This window comes from Agaricus bisporus (genome assembly GCF_000300575.1).
Source record: "Agaricus bisporus var. bisporus H97 unplaced genomic scaffold AGABI2scaffold_18, whole genome shotgun sequence".
Taxonomy (NCBI): Eukaryota; Fungi; Basidiomycota; class Agaricomycetes; order Agaricales; family Agaricaceae; genus Agaricus; species Agaricus bisporus.
The window spans coordinates 90,348-103,756 of NW_006267353.1; the positions used below are offsets into that span (position 1 = coordinate 90,348).

Consider the following 13,409-nt stretch of genomic DNA (forward strand, 5'->3'; position numbering starts at 1 on the left):
TTGGTAGGCATCTAAACCTCAAAAGTCGCTGAATAGAGCTGCTGTTGCTCACTGTCTTCCAACGTCAACTGTAATCATTTTCGTCCTGTCTAACGCCTCACAATGCACCCTATCGCACCTGAACTCTTTCACTCAGAAGACCTTGCAGCCTTAGGAGACGACGAGAAGCGCGAAAGGAACGTCTCAGGTAAAGATGCTGAAGGTATAGAGACGTGCGGGACATACGCTGAAGCGAACGTAGCAAAGCGAGACGCCTTGCATGGATATCCTCGGGGGACCGAGAGAGAAAAATATAGGACCAAAGACGGCAGAGTCAGTCTCCCTATTTCTTCTTTCACTCACTTCCCGGCATCCTGCTTTATTTAATGCTTTTATTCGCACAGCTAGTCACCGCTTACCAATGGGCTGTTTATGACTTCATCTTGCAAATTCCCAAAGGCCAGGTAACGACGTACAAAATTGTTTCCGATAACATTTCGGGTTCTGCTCAATCTGGTATGTTTCCTATCTCTCTTTCGCATCCAATCTATCTTAGGCTCTCGTTCCTAGTAGGAACTGCGTTAAAACGCAATCCGTTTAGCCCCTATATACCATGCCACCGCATCGTCACCTCAAATCTCTTTATCGGGGGTTTCTTCGGAAAACGCGCAGGACAGAAAAGTCAAGGAGACTCGAAGAAGAAAGTGTTCAAACTTAACGATGAACCACCTGAGATCAAACGAAAAATTGCTTATCTCAGAAACGAAGGCGTAGAGATCAATAGCCAAGGTTTTTTAGTCGATCATGAGATAGTCTGGAGACCCTCTGTTGTTTAGCAGTAGCGCCGCAGCATCTACTTGTTACTCCTTCTGGAGCCCTAGTCGCTTTGCATCAACCCTCGGAGAAATTCTGACATCCATTCTCCGGAAGGAAGCATTGTAGCTACCATTTCAACGGCACGCATGGTCCCGCCAGGGTTGCAGAGCTGAGGAATGCGGTGAAGAGTTATTTTTAGTCTCGAGCAAACTCGGTAGCACGAGGCTAGCTTGACCTGTTTTGGATATAAACGTTGAAGAGACAAGACTAGTTCGTTACTGTGACCTTCAAAGTACATCATGTGGTCAAAAGCACAGTCCGAGTACAGCCCGCAAAATCTAGATGATTATGTGTCCTTCTCATTCCTCGAATACCCTAGGCAAGGAGAACGGCAAAGATAAAACATGGCAGAAGATATCAGGAGCAAAGTTAACAGTCGGATAAACGAGGCGGTGAAAGAGGAAGAAGCTTGACATTCTACACAAACATTATTAACCGAAATCGGTCATGGCCACATCAACAAGGTCTACGTATCTATACATGTCGGAGGTCCGGAGTGGAACAATCTGTATCTCCACTCAGAGACACCATCATCTGGGTCGACAAACGAGAATTCTACGTAACACATTTCAGTCGAGTCAACAAAAATGGCAGCAGGTTGATCCGGGTTGTTGATGAAATGACGGGCTAAGCGTCGCGAGCAGTAATCGCATCTCACGTGGCGAAAACGACGAAATCCATGGTGATCGCTTTTACCCGCCACAAAGTGTAACCGGGGAATATCTGTATCTGCCATGCCGTCTTCAGTGACTACTTCATCTTCGCTTTCCGAGTCATGGGCCCCAAATCTACCAAAGCTAGTTGTCCAACCTTGCCAGTGCTGTAAATCATCTAATTCCCGCTTTTCATGCTACACATGCTCAGATTCAGTGAACTCAGAGTCACAAAGCTGAAACTCACATTGCAAGACTCTATCCAGCGATCAGGAAGTGTGACATCGACTCCAATAGGACTCGTGAACCGCAACTCAACGTCCCCGCAGATTGCAGCATAATCTAATGCTCGAAGCGGGACTTCCCTGAGCTTCCCAAGGTCTGTGAGTTCTTCGCGAAACTGGTCCTGATGGCTAGTTTCAGCATTATTGAAGGGATAGAGCTTTAGAACTTACGAATGCAGAGTCCCGCAAACGATTAAATGGAAAGTCGAAGGTAGGCGCAGTGAAACGCGTAGTCAGGAGATTAAAGCAGGACATGCTCTTTTGAAAGTTACAATCAAAGTTAAATGCGCGGCACATATCAAATAATGCATCGGTATGCAACTCGTGCCTTAGCTCATGATCAGTCTTTCTAAAACGTTCATCACCAGGCCAAGAGAGTGAAATGTCGTCACAACATACGGGGCGACCTCCCTGAGAACCATCACCCAAGCCAATACATTTACCAAAGGCCAAACCATCAGATTCTGAAACCTCCTCGACAATCCTCCATGATACCTGACCCTTGAGGTCCTTAACCTCGTCTACAGCATTACCAGAAAATCCAGATCGTTTGGGGTCGAATAGGAAGTCTTCAAATGATTTATGAAGATATAGGAGAGGTTCATCATCAGCGTTATCGGGCTCAGGGATTTTTGCCACTGCATGTAGATGGCGAACAGCACCATAGGCAGCATCTTCCGTCAACCCGAGTACATTACATTGCGTGCGAAATGTTTCACCGTGCCAACCGAGGCTTGAATATAGGAGTAGGAGTTTTCGAGCGTTCACCATAACATTATCCGGGATATTAGATAGGATCCTAGCATACAACGCATCAAGTTGAGCCATCGGATGATCCTTTTGCAACATGCCATTCACTCCGCCAGCATCAATGACCTCGAGTACATAGCGAAGCTGCGCAGCAGGATCCCCATAGTGAGGGTCGTCGATGTATCGGATCACTGTCGAAGCGTATGCGAATAGCCCACCGGCTGCTGTGGCAATCCTGGTGAATTCAAGCTCGGCGGGCCACTCCTGCTTGCGCTTGAGTGGGGCGTATTCAAGTTTGATTTTCTTCAACTGAGCGCGGAGATACCGTTCAACATCTTCGCATGCTTCATCAGAATCGATCACGATTTTCTCCTTCGTGAACGTGGGCTGGATCTCGGGCTTCTCGAAAAACGAAGTAATGTGGGGTTCGGGTCGACTGGCAACCATCCACACGACAGGTGAGAGAGGGTATTTGATGCAGAAATCTGTGATCAGTCTGAGGAGCTCTCGCTGGGTGCGGGGATCGTCGCACTCGTCGAGACCATCAATGATGATGAGAATTCGATCTGAAGGACTGAATAGATGCCGATGGATGAATGGCTCAACGATGAACCTTTTAAAATGTACCGAGAGTGATTTTCGAAGGAGAGACGGATCTCTCGTGATTTCATTCTGGATGAATCGACGGTAGGGCTCATACTTGACTGCGAGCTGATATGCAATGGTCACGATAGTCTTGGTTCCATCTTCTCGTCCGTTGACCGAAAGGAAGACTGATGCGCAGATGACACCATCCGGTGCCTTTTCTGCAACGATTTGCATGATAGCTGATTTTCCGGCTCCGGCGGGACCAACCACCCAACGGAGCTTTTCTTCGTCACTACACTCGAGAATGAAGTCCAGACACCGTTGGATGATTGCAAGACGAGTTCCAGGATGGCATCGTGGGGGCGGGTCGCGGTCAGAAGAGTCGAATTCCGCTCCGATAATGGTGTGCTGGAGAAATTTCTCCATGACTGACAGAAACGATAGTAAGCATATGTGTAATAGAATGGATGACCCTTACAGTTGTCAACAACGGTATTGTTATCGATGAAAACAGGATCTTTCATAACGAAATTATGAGCCTGGTTCAATATCCCTGAACTCAGGTATTGTGAATGCGGCTATGAACGTGGTGAGGGGGCGTTTCAAATTTGAACATGCCACTCACACTTGTATTTGGAGAGGTCAGTACTTGTTCTTGCGGAGGCTGGAGTGGAGAAGGGGGTGCGAGATGTGTAGAGGAATGGTTCTGACTAGCCGATTCTTTCAAGTGACGAGCAAAGGGGAGGGGACTGGCAGATGGATGGTCGGGTATGTGATTCACATTGGAATCAAGGGAGATATTCGAGACGGATTGACGATGAGAAGTGGACGCAGAGGGGAGTCTATCCTCCGCATGATGAGTAGGTATACCTAGCCTTCCTGTATCATCATCAGCCAATCGGGAACCCTGGCTGGAAGGTGAGAAGACGGAGGAAACACGGTTTTTGAAGCGAGAAATCCGAGAAGAGATACGTTTTGTATGGCCACGAGAGGGCTTGCCTGACATGCCTGACGGCGGGGGAAAGAAGGGTGATCGATGATGGTGGAAATCCCACGTCCAGTATTTGTTGACATTGCACCGACATGGCAAAACAGTACTAGGCGCCCGTTGCATATTGTCCCTGTTGATTGCCAAATATTATCCGAAAAATCAATTATCGCATCTTTCGAAGTGACCAGCTGAAGGTAAGACGTTGAGGATTCTAGCATCCGTCTACGCAAGTACTATTCTCCATATTGGAATCAAGGGAAGTCACTAGGCTTAATAGGTTCGGAAAGAGATTGAGTCAGGAAATCGCGCGACTCGCGATAATGGTGGGGTGGGGTGGAAGTGAACCGATTACATAAATCCAGCCCTTTCAAGCTCAAAGGTCCACGGTTGCTGGTAGAAAACTGAAGTATATAGTTAGTGAAGCAAGTAGTTAAATGGTAAACATTGAATAGGGGAGAATCTTGCTGGGTCGGAGCATGAGAAATTTGTGGCGGAACCACGGGAGGGGATGGAATTTTGAAGCTGCGAAAAATGTGTAGATAGTTGGGCAAAAGCCAGTTGACCACAAATATGACTCCGGTAATAATGATGTAAAACGTTCACTGAATCCTGGATGTCAGGATATAAGTAATACTAATACTAACGTGGGGAACAGAGCGTGCAAGAGCATGTCTGTAGCTTGCGATTAAGAGGAAAAATTGTTATTCCAAACATAAAGTACTAGTAGTAGTAACAAAGTAGAAGCTACGTATAAGTATTTGTCGGAAGTCCGGAATGGAGAAGTCGGTATCTCCACTCGGACACACCATCATCTGGATCGACAAACGAGAATTCGACATAACACATTTCAGTCGAGTCAACAAAAACAGTAGCAAGTTCATCAGGGTTGCGTATAAATTGGCGAGCAAGGCGTCGCGAGCAGTGCTCGCATAGACCAACGCGGTCAAAAAACTCTTGAAAGCATTCACGGTGAGGTCCTTTATGCGCGACAGCATTAAACAGGGGAATGTCCGCGTCCGGTACGTCGTCCGTATCGACTGGAAAATCTCCAGTGTATGAATCCTCCTGAACAAATCGTGTGAAATTAGTCCTCCAGCCCTGCCCCTGCTGCAAATAATCTAATTCCCAATTTTGATGCTACATCTCCTCAGAATCCCTGAACGCGACAATCACAAAAAAAACTCACTTCGCAAGACGGATTCCAGGGATCAGTACGTTCGACATCCGTCCCAATGGGACTCGTGAACCGTAATTCAATGTCTCCGCCGATCGCGGCATAATCCAATGCTCTGAGTGGTACACGCTTTAATTTGCCAAGTTCCACGAGTTCATGACGAAAATGGTTCTAATGTGAGGCTTTCAGCACTGTAAATGGATAGAGCCTTACGCAACTTACGAATGCAGAGTCTCTCAAGGCATGAAATGGAAAATAAAAGGGGGGCGAAGTGAAACGTGTAGTCAATGAATGAAAGCAGGACATGCTCCCATGAAATTTACCAAGAGGGCCGAATTTGGAGCACATATCCAACATTGCATCGCAGTACAGCTCTACCCTTAGCTCATCATCGGTTTTTTCAAAACGCTCATCACCAGGCCAAGAAAGCGAAATATTGTCACAAAGCCCAGGGCCACCTTTCAAATAACATTGACGGCACTTTATACCCTCACCACTGGACATATGATCGGAGTCATCTGGAACCTCCTCCACAACTCTCCAGGATGCCTCACTATCGACTTGATCGATATCATCTTGAATATTGTCAGAAAACCCGGATCGGTTGGAGTCGAATAGAAAGTCCTCAAACGATTTATGAAAAAATTGGAGAGGTGCTTCATCGGCACTGTCAGCCTCGGGGACTTTTGCGACTGCGTGCAGATGACGAACAGCAGCGTAGGCGTCGTCCTCTGTTAATCCTAGTGCATTACATTGCAGGCGAAATGACCGCATTTTCCGAGTTGCGTATAGGAGGAGTAGTTTTCGGGTATTAACCATAACAGCGTCAGTGATGTTAGAGAGGATCCTAGCATACAATGCATCAAGTTGAGCCATCGGGTGATCCCTTCGCAAAGTGTCATCCTTTCCACCAGCATGAATGACCCCGAGCAAATAACGAAGCTGAGCGGCTGGGTCTCCGTAGTACGGGTCATCAATGTATCGGGTCACCGTCGAGGCGTATGCGAATAACCCACCGGCAGCGGTAGCGATCTCGGTGAATTCGATCTCGCTGGGCCACTCCCTCTTTCGTTTGAGTGAGGCGTACTCAAGTTTGATTTTCTTCAGCTCAGCGCGGAGATACCGTTGAACATCTTCGCATGCCTCGTCCGAATCCATGACGATTTCCTCCCTTGAAGCTGCGTGAACCCCGGCCTTCTCGAAGAACGAAGTAATGTGAGGCTCGGGCCGACTGGCAACAATCCACGCGACAGGTGAGTCACTGTGCTTATTGCAGAAATCCGTAATCAGCCTGAGGAGCTCTCGTTGGGTGCGGGGATTGTCGCACTCGTCGAGACCGTCAATGAGGATAAGAAGTCGACGTGCAGGATAGAATATATTTTGATGGATACACGGTTCAACGATGAACCTTTTAAAATGTACCGAGAGTGATTTTCGAAGGAGAGATGGATCTCTCGTGATTTCATTCTGGATGAATCGACGATAGGGCTCAGACTTGACTGCCAGTTGATATGCGATGGTTAGGATAATTTTCGTTCCATCCTGTCGTCCATTGACAGAAAGGAAAACAGATGCAAAAATGACGCCATGAGGAGCATTTTCAGCAACGATCTGCATGATAGCCGACTTTCCGACTCCGGCAGGACCAACTAGCCAGCGCAATTTTTCCTCGTCCCTACACTCTACAATAAAATAGAGGCATCGTTGGATGATTGTAAGACGAGTTCCAGGATGGCATCGTGGGGGCGGGTCGCGGTCGGAAGAGTCGAATTCAGCTCCAATAATGGTATGCTGGAGAAACTTCTCCATGACTGACAGAAACGATAGTAAGCATATGTGTAACAAAATGGATGACTCTTACAGTTGTCAACAGTAGTATTGTTATCTATGAAAATAGGATCCTTCATCACGAAATTATGAGCCTGACCCAGCGTTCCGGAACTCAGGTATTGTGAATGCGGCTATGAGCTTGGTGAGGGAGTATTTCAAACACTTGAACGTGGTACTCACCGATACCCGTTCCCGCGGAAGCTGAAGTGGAGAAGAGGGTGCGAGATGCGTAGAGGAATAATTCTGGTGGTCTGGAGCCTTCAAGTGATCTGCGTAGAGAGATGGAATAGGCGGCGGGATAGAGGGGGACGCAGGGGGAAATTGATCCTTTGCAAGATAAGCAGGTACGGCTAGCCTTGCTCTATCGTCTCCGGACAAACGAGAATTTGGATTCGGGCTGGAAGGTGAGAAGATGGAGGAAACGCGCGCCTTGAAGCGAGAAACTCGGGAAGAGACATGATTTGAATGGCCAGTAGATGACTTTCCTGACATGCTGAAGGACGAGAAGAAGAAAGATTGTAAATCCCACGTAGGCACTGCGGCCCGGACATGTATGACAAAAACGGCACTCACGCGCCTATTCGATCCCAAACCATTTGCATGGGCGTGCGGCCGAACCACTTTCCTGAGTCTACAATGATATAAAGCCGCGATTCCTAGCATCCAATGGTTTTGATTTACCGTTAGATGGATTACAATATGGATGCATAGAAATTTGGACACATACCCGAGCTTCACAAATTTCCGAAATCCCACCGACTTCAATGGTAGGACTGTGGGACAGATAACAAAGTTTTTGTGGCTTTTGGCGTTGACTCAACGACATCGTATCGTGCCTTCTGGTGAAGATGCTTTTGGGTTGAACTACACTCTTCTGGGCCGAGAATTTAATAGACTAGATCTGATCAAGTTTTTTATAAGGGGATTTGTGGTGGTGGTTCAGGGTGACCGAGAGAAGAATTTCGGCATCGTCGGTGCCAAACTGACAAATGTGAGGATATCTTGTCGTGATAGAGGGGGAAAATTCCGTAGGTTTCCCTCGATATTGTATGCTCGGAAACATGTTAAGGGGACATGCGACACCTCGTGTTCTGTGTGTTTCCCTAATACTTGGTGGGGGTAAGAATAAACTGTGGGAACACTAGGTTTATTCCTTTTCTGGGGTTGTCGAGTCAGATTTCTATACTTGCACCAGACTCAGTAGGTCCGAATGGTTGGTCCTGAAATAAGATAAAAAGGCCAGCCTCATTTGTTTTGTCCGTATACTAACTGTGGTCTGCGACTGGGGAAGGTTCGTGCTTGTGTGGAGGCGAACCGTGGGAAGATTTCCTGGCTGGACATGGTTGGACCGACAATGCCGGCCCTTCTTTCCGTCAGTCTTCCCCCATGGCTTCAGAGCAAAATCCGCCCGACGACATGTCGGTCGACGTCGCTGGCAGCGCCCAGCAGTCTCAAGAGACCCAAAGCCCCTCAATGGGCGACAGCCCAATGCGGACAATGTCGGGGTTCGACGCCCTCCTTGCCGATCTCAAAGAGCGACCACACAACCCGGACGGATGGCGCCAGCTGGTGGAAATGGCAGAGCAAAGTGGCGAGGCGGAGAAGATTCGAACAACGTTCGATATCTTGCTCAAGCAATACCCGAATACCGTACGTGGTCTCTTGTCATGCGAGAGGCACGTCGCTGACTCAATGGCGGCAACTTAGGCCTCTGCGCAAATTGCCTATATCAACTTCTTCCTGAACGACCAGTCGACATTCTCCGACGCTGAAGAGTTGTTCAAGAAATTTCTGCGCAGCTCGCCCTCGGTTGATTTGTGGAAGTTTTACTTGACATATGTCCGGTGCGCGCGATCCGTTGGTCACGCGATTTTCGTCGATGCTGATTGATCCTAGGCGCCTGAATGCTGGACCTGGTCCACAGACAAGAGACACCGTTCGCAAGTCGTACGAATTTGCGCTGAATCACGTCGGTCAGGATAAGGATAGCGGTGAGATCTGGTCAGATTTTATCCAGTTCCTCAAATCCGCGGATGTATGCTATCCATCTTGTTCATCAGACGCTCTCGCTGACCGAGTCCTACCCCGTATAGGCCGGTACAACGTGGGAGGAGCAACAGAAAATGGACGCCCTCCGGAAAGTGTATCACCGTGCGGTACAGATACCTTTGGACAATGTAGAACGACTGTGGCAGGAACTAGAAACTTTTGAGACGAATCTAAACAAGATTACCGCAAAAAAATTCATGGCCGATCTCTCTCCAGCGCATATGCAAGCTCGAACCGTGCTTCGTCAACTCACAAACCATCTGAGCGGGCTGTTTCCTTCGTCCTCGCCCACAAAAACAATCAATGGCCGTCAAGAGATTTGGCTTCCAACATTACCCAAGTTTGACCAAGCGGAACGGACCCTCGTCGGCAAATGGAAGGCATACCTTAAATGGGAAGAAAGTAACCCGCTTGAGATTGAAGATAAAGACAAGACATCGTTAATAACTCGGCTTCAAGGTGTCTATCGCAAAGCTGTCATTCGAATGCGCTACTACTCCGAAATCTGGTATGACAACTCAAATACGCTTCGTGTGATCCTGAATCTCAATTGGTATTACTTCTTTCTCTTCGTACACGTTGTCTCAGGTACATGGCGTACATTTGGACCAGTAACGTCGGAAAGTCTGATGAAGCCCTCGCGATCCTCAAAGCCGGTATCGAAGCCAATCCGACAAGCTATCTCCTCAATTTTGCATATGTAGAAGCCCAAGAAATGCGAAAAGATGTGACGGAAGTGCATGCAGCATATGATCGATTCCTGAGTGCTCTCCGAACTGAACTTGAAACGATGGAGAAAGCAATGCCTGCTAGTGTGAATGCGAACGGAACTACGAATCCGAGTGCCGCAAATGGTGGTGCCGGAGATACTACTATGGTTGATTCAACTCTTCCTGGTGCAAGTACTTCACAACAGAGTCAATTTTCGCACGACGATAATCGCGATTCGAGAGAACTGGCCGAGAAAAAATCTGAGTATGGTGTTGCATGGGTTATGTATATGCGTTTTGGTAGGAGAGCTGAAGGTGTCAAATCGTCGAGAGCTATTTTCGGAAAGGCGCGCAAAGATCGTTGGACGCCTTGGGAGGTCTATGAAGCTGCCGGTGTGTATCGTGTTACGACAGGGCTAGCATGATCACTGAATTCAATCCAGCTCTGATGGAATACCACTGTTCAAATGACAAGAATGTTTCGAGTCGGATTTTTGAGAAAGGCCTCGATTTGTTTAGCAGTGAAGTTGACTTTGTACTGAGATACCTTGGCTTTTTGATATCGATGAATGACGAAAATAGTAAGTGTTCTCAAATTTGGCCATATCTTTCCGCTGACAGCGACGACATGATGAACAGATGCGCGTGCACTCTTCGAGAGAATGATTGGAACATTCCCTCCAGAACGTGCAAGACCGCTATGGGACCGTTGGGCGAGGTATGAGTACCAATATGGTGATCTGGAAGCAGCACAAAAACTGGAAAAGCGGATCGCCGATGTCTATCCAAACGGTATGTTCCCCGTTGTTTGCACATCTCGTTCTTTTATGCATATATCCTACGCAGATCCTCCTATCAAACGATTCGCGCAACGACACATTTATCTATCAATAGATGCCATAGCCCAGCGCGATCTCGGTTTCGCCATCGCTCGTAAAGAATCTTCAAATTCGCTTACACGTTCTGAAACTCAAACTTCTCTCTCTTATCCGAGTATGCATCAAGCTGGATCCATAAATTTGTCATCTACTAAACGACCTTCGTCTGTGGATCGTGCGCGAAGAGATGATAGTCGAGGTATACCACGGCCTAGATCAAGGTCACCATTACATCGAGAGAGGGATAGGGATAGGGATAGGGATGTGAGAGAGAGGGATGTAAGAGATAGGGAGAGAGATAGAGGTTGGGATGGACCTGGTAGAGGGAGACGGTTTTCGCCACCACCTCCGTCAGGTTGGGATAGAGATGCCGGCGGTGGAGGTGGTGGCGGTGGTGGGGGTGGAAGAGATAGATCACATCGAGGCGGTGGGGGTGGGAGGGATGATGGTGAGAAAGGAAAACATGTGGCTTTACCCCCCGTTTTACACTGGTTTATTGGAGAGTTACCTTCTCCTAATTCGTTTGATGGTCCGTATCTTTCTTTCATTATCTTCCTTTGCTTTCCTTCAACTAAAATTTGATAATCCTTTATAGGACCGGTGTTCAGAACAGAAGACTTAATGAGTGTATTCAAAAATGCCGTTATACCAAGTAGTACACCTCGAATGAGGTCTCCACCTCCACCTCCCAGAGCAGGTATGTCATCTTGAACTTCTGATGCGCCATTTATACTAATTATGCGATGGTTTAGGTGGGAGACCGCCGCCTGATTACGGACCCTATCAAGGACCTGCTGGTGGCGGTGGTGGGCGGAGAGGACGTTATTGAGTTTGTGAAGTCATCTGCGAAGATAACTTGACTGCTACCGCATTGTTTGTGTTAATTATTGCTTCCAGGATTGCCTATACTTGGGAGCAAAAGGGATGCGGAGCAGAAAAAAGGAAGAGGAGGTAGATACGTCGGTTTGGAGAGTCTAGTGGTTTCTTTCGTACTCCATTGGGTCTGAAGGGGATTGGTGGTAGGTTGGTTTGTATTCTAGTATCGGTTTTCTTTTTTTTTCACCACGTTGCATTTTTTACCCTTCTTATCCATTGCTTCACAGTTCAATAATTTGCATTCGGCAGTAGTCTTTATCTTAGAATTGAAAAAAAACCGTTTGGATGATACGCTTTGGATTGAGTGAGTGGGTATAACCCTCGTTGTGGGTGGTATGCGGTTTGCTTCGAAAGGATGTTGATATGTTTTATCGGGTTAGTTGAAATGCGGAAGGGTGAAGGATGATTTAGTGAGTCCGAATCCAAAATTCCCGGAATAATGATGGGTCTACACGAGACATAGCGAACAGTATGTCGGGAAGATGAAATTTAAGACCATGTCTCAATCAGTGGAAGGTGAATGAGAAAAACGAAATGGCCGGGCATATACTAATATTAATAATTACAATTGTGCTGTAACTGAAGTGAGTACTAGTAGATAAAGATTTTGCGATGTCACTGGAGGGAGACATCTCAATTTAAGTGAAAGAGACATAGGGATACAAGGGATACACGGCAAATAGGGTCAAACACCTTGTTAGTGCATTTTGGTTCGACCGACAACGCCGGCCGTTTGCCTTAGAGCGAACCTCGCCAGGCGACATGTCACTCGACGTCGCTGCTGGTAGCTTCCAGCAGTCGCAAGAGACCAGAGCTCCCTACTCCCCAGTGGGGACGATGTCTTCTCGCAGATCTCAAAGAGCGACCATACTAGTGGAGATGGTGGAGCAAAGATTCGAACAACGTTCGACATCTTGCTCAGGTGCAAGTATCTCACAACCGAGTCAATTTTCGCAAGACGATAACCGCTGAGAAAAGGTCTGAGTATGGTGTTGCATGGGTTATGTATCTGCGTTCTGGAAGGAGAGCTGAAGGTGTAAAATCGTCGAGAGCTATTTTCGGAAAGGCGCGCAAAGATCGTTAGGCGCTTGGGAGGTCTATGAAGCTGCCGGTGTGTACCATGTTTTGAGTCTGATTTTTTTAAAAAAGGCCTCGATTTGTTTAGTGGTGAAGTTGACTTTGTGCTGAGGTACCCTGGTTATTGATATCGATGAATGACGAGAACAGTAAGTGCTCTCAATTTTGCGCACATCTTTTCGCTGACAATGACGACTTCATAAATAGATGTGCGTTCTCTCTTCGAGAGAATGATTGGAACATTCCCCTCCAGAACGAGCAAGGCCTTTATGGGACCGTTGGGCGAGGTATGAGTCAAAAACCCAATAAGCGGATCGCAGATGTATATCCAAATAGTATGTGCCCGTTGTGTGAATATCTCATTCTTTTACGCACATATTCCACGTAGATTTTCTATCAATCGATTCGCACAACGACACATCTATCTAATGGTAAATTGGACATGATCTCGCTTTCGCCATACACATAGTGGAAGACCGTGTGAGGGATTTCGAAAGACTGTGTGAAAGAATTGATCTTCTGTTCGGATCCTAAGGTCTAAATTCCCAACTCACTATATTCTGATCCCACGGCTTCGAAACCATGCGGTTTTGAAGGTTGTGCCAGCCAATGCGCATTTAAACCAAGTTAAACGGTGATGTAAAGTACTCATCTATCTTTACTATCGGTGTAAGTAATCTTCCTGGAAGTCTGG

General features: G+C 47.2%; 5 protein-coding genes across 5 annotated transcripts; 2 read left to right on the top strand and 3 right to left on the bottom strand.

Annotated features, from left to right (window-relative positions):
- Positions 1-36: 36 nt before the first annotated feature.
- Positions 37-903, top strand: AGABI2DRAFT_196205 (hypothetical protein). The gene is made up of 4 exons (XM_006457507.1): positions 37-187; positions 242-312; positions 384-495; positions 550-903. Exons 1-4 carry the CDS (start codon positions 103-105, stop codon positions 813-815), a joined length of 534 nt encoding a protein of 177 aa, XP_006457570.1. The 5' UTR covers positions 37-102; the 3' UTR covers positions 816-903.
- Positions 904-1,056: 153 nt separating this feature from the next.
- On the bottom strand, positions 1,057-3,558 carry AGABI2DRAFT_230027 (hypothetical protein; the record flags this gene model as incomplete). The annotated part of the gene is made up of 3 exons (XM_006457508.1): positions 1,057-1,705; positions 1,756-1,914; positions 1,964-3,558. Coding segments are annotated over 3 exons (2,138 nt in total), but the record flags the coding sequence as incomplete, so codon positions are not given.
- A 1,307-nt stretch (positions 3,559-4,865) lies between these two features.
- On the bottom strand, positions 4,866-7,617 carry AGABI2DRAFT_123428 (hypothetical protein; the record flags this gene model as incomplete). The annotated part of the gene is made up of 5 exons (XM_006457509.1): positions 4,866-5,258; positions 5,308-5,466; positions 5,518-7,106; positions 7,157-7,256; positions 7,306-7,617. 5 exons carry the CDS (start codon positions 7,615-7,617, stop codon positions 4,866-4,868), a joined length of 2,553 nt encoding a protein of 850 aa, XP_006457572.1.
- Positions 7,618-8,325: 708 nt separating this feature from the next.
- Positions 8,326-11,688, top strand: AGABI2DRAFT_230031 (hypothetical protein). Its single transcript, XM_006457510.1, has 10 exons — positions 8,326-8,775; positions 8,833-8,969; positions 9,022-9,160; positions 9,219-9,682; positions 9,763-10,277; positions 10,328-10,465; positions 10,524-10,676; positions 10,731-11,291; positions 11,358-11,459; positions 11,515-11,688. Exons 1-10 carry the CDS (start codon positions 8,512-8,514, stop codon positions 11,589-11,591), a joined length of 2,550 nt encoding a protein of 849 aa, XP_006457573.1. The 5' UTR covers positions 8,326-8,511; the 3' UTR covers positions 11,592-11,688.
- Positions 11,689-12,328: 640 nt separating this feature from the next.
- AGABI2DRAFT_196208 (hypothetical protein) lies at positions 12,329-12,635 on the bottom strand. Its single transcript, XM_006457511.1, has one exon. It carries the CDS (start codon positions 12,549-12,551, stop codon positions 12,336-12,338), a length of 216 nt encoding a protein of 71 aa, XP_006457574.1. The 5' UTR covers positions 12,552-12,635; the 3' UTR covers positions 12,329-12,335.
- Between the last annotated feature and the right edge of the window lie 774 nt (positions 12,636-13,409).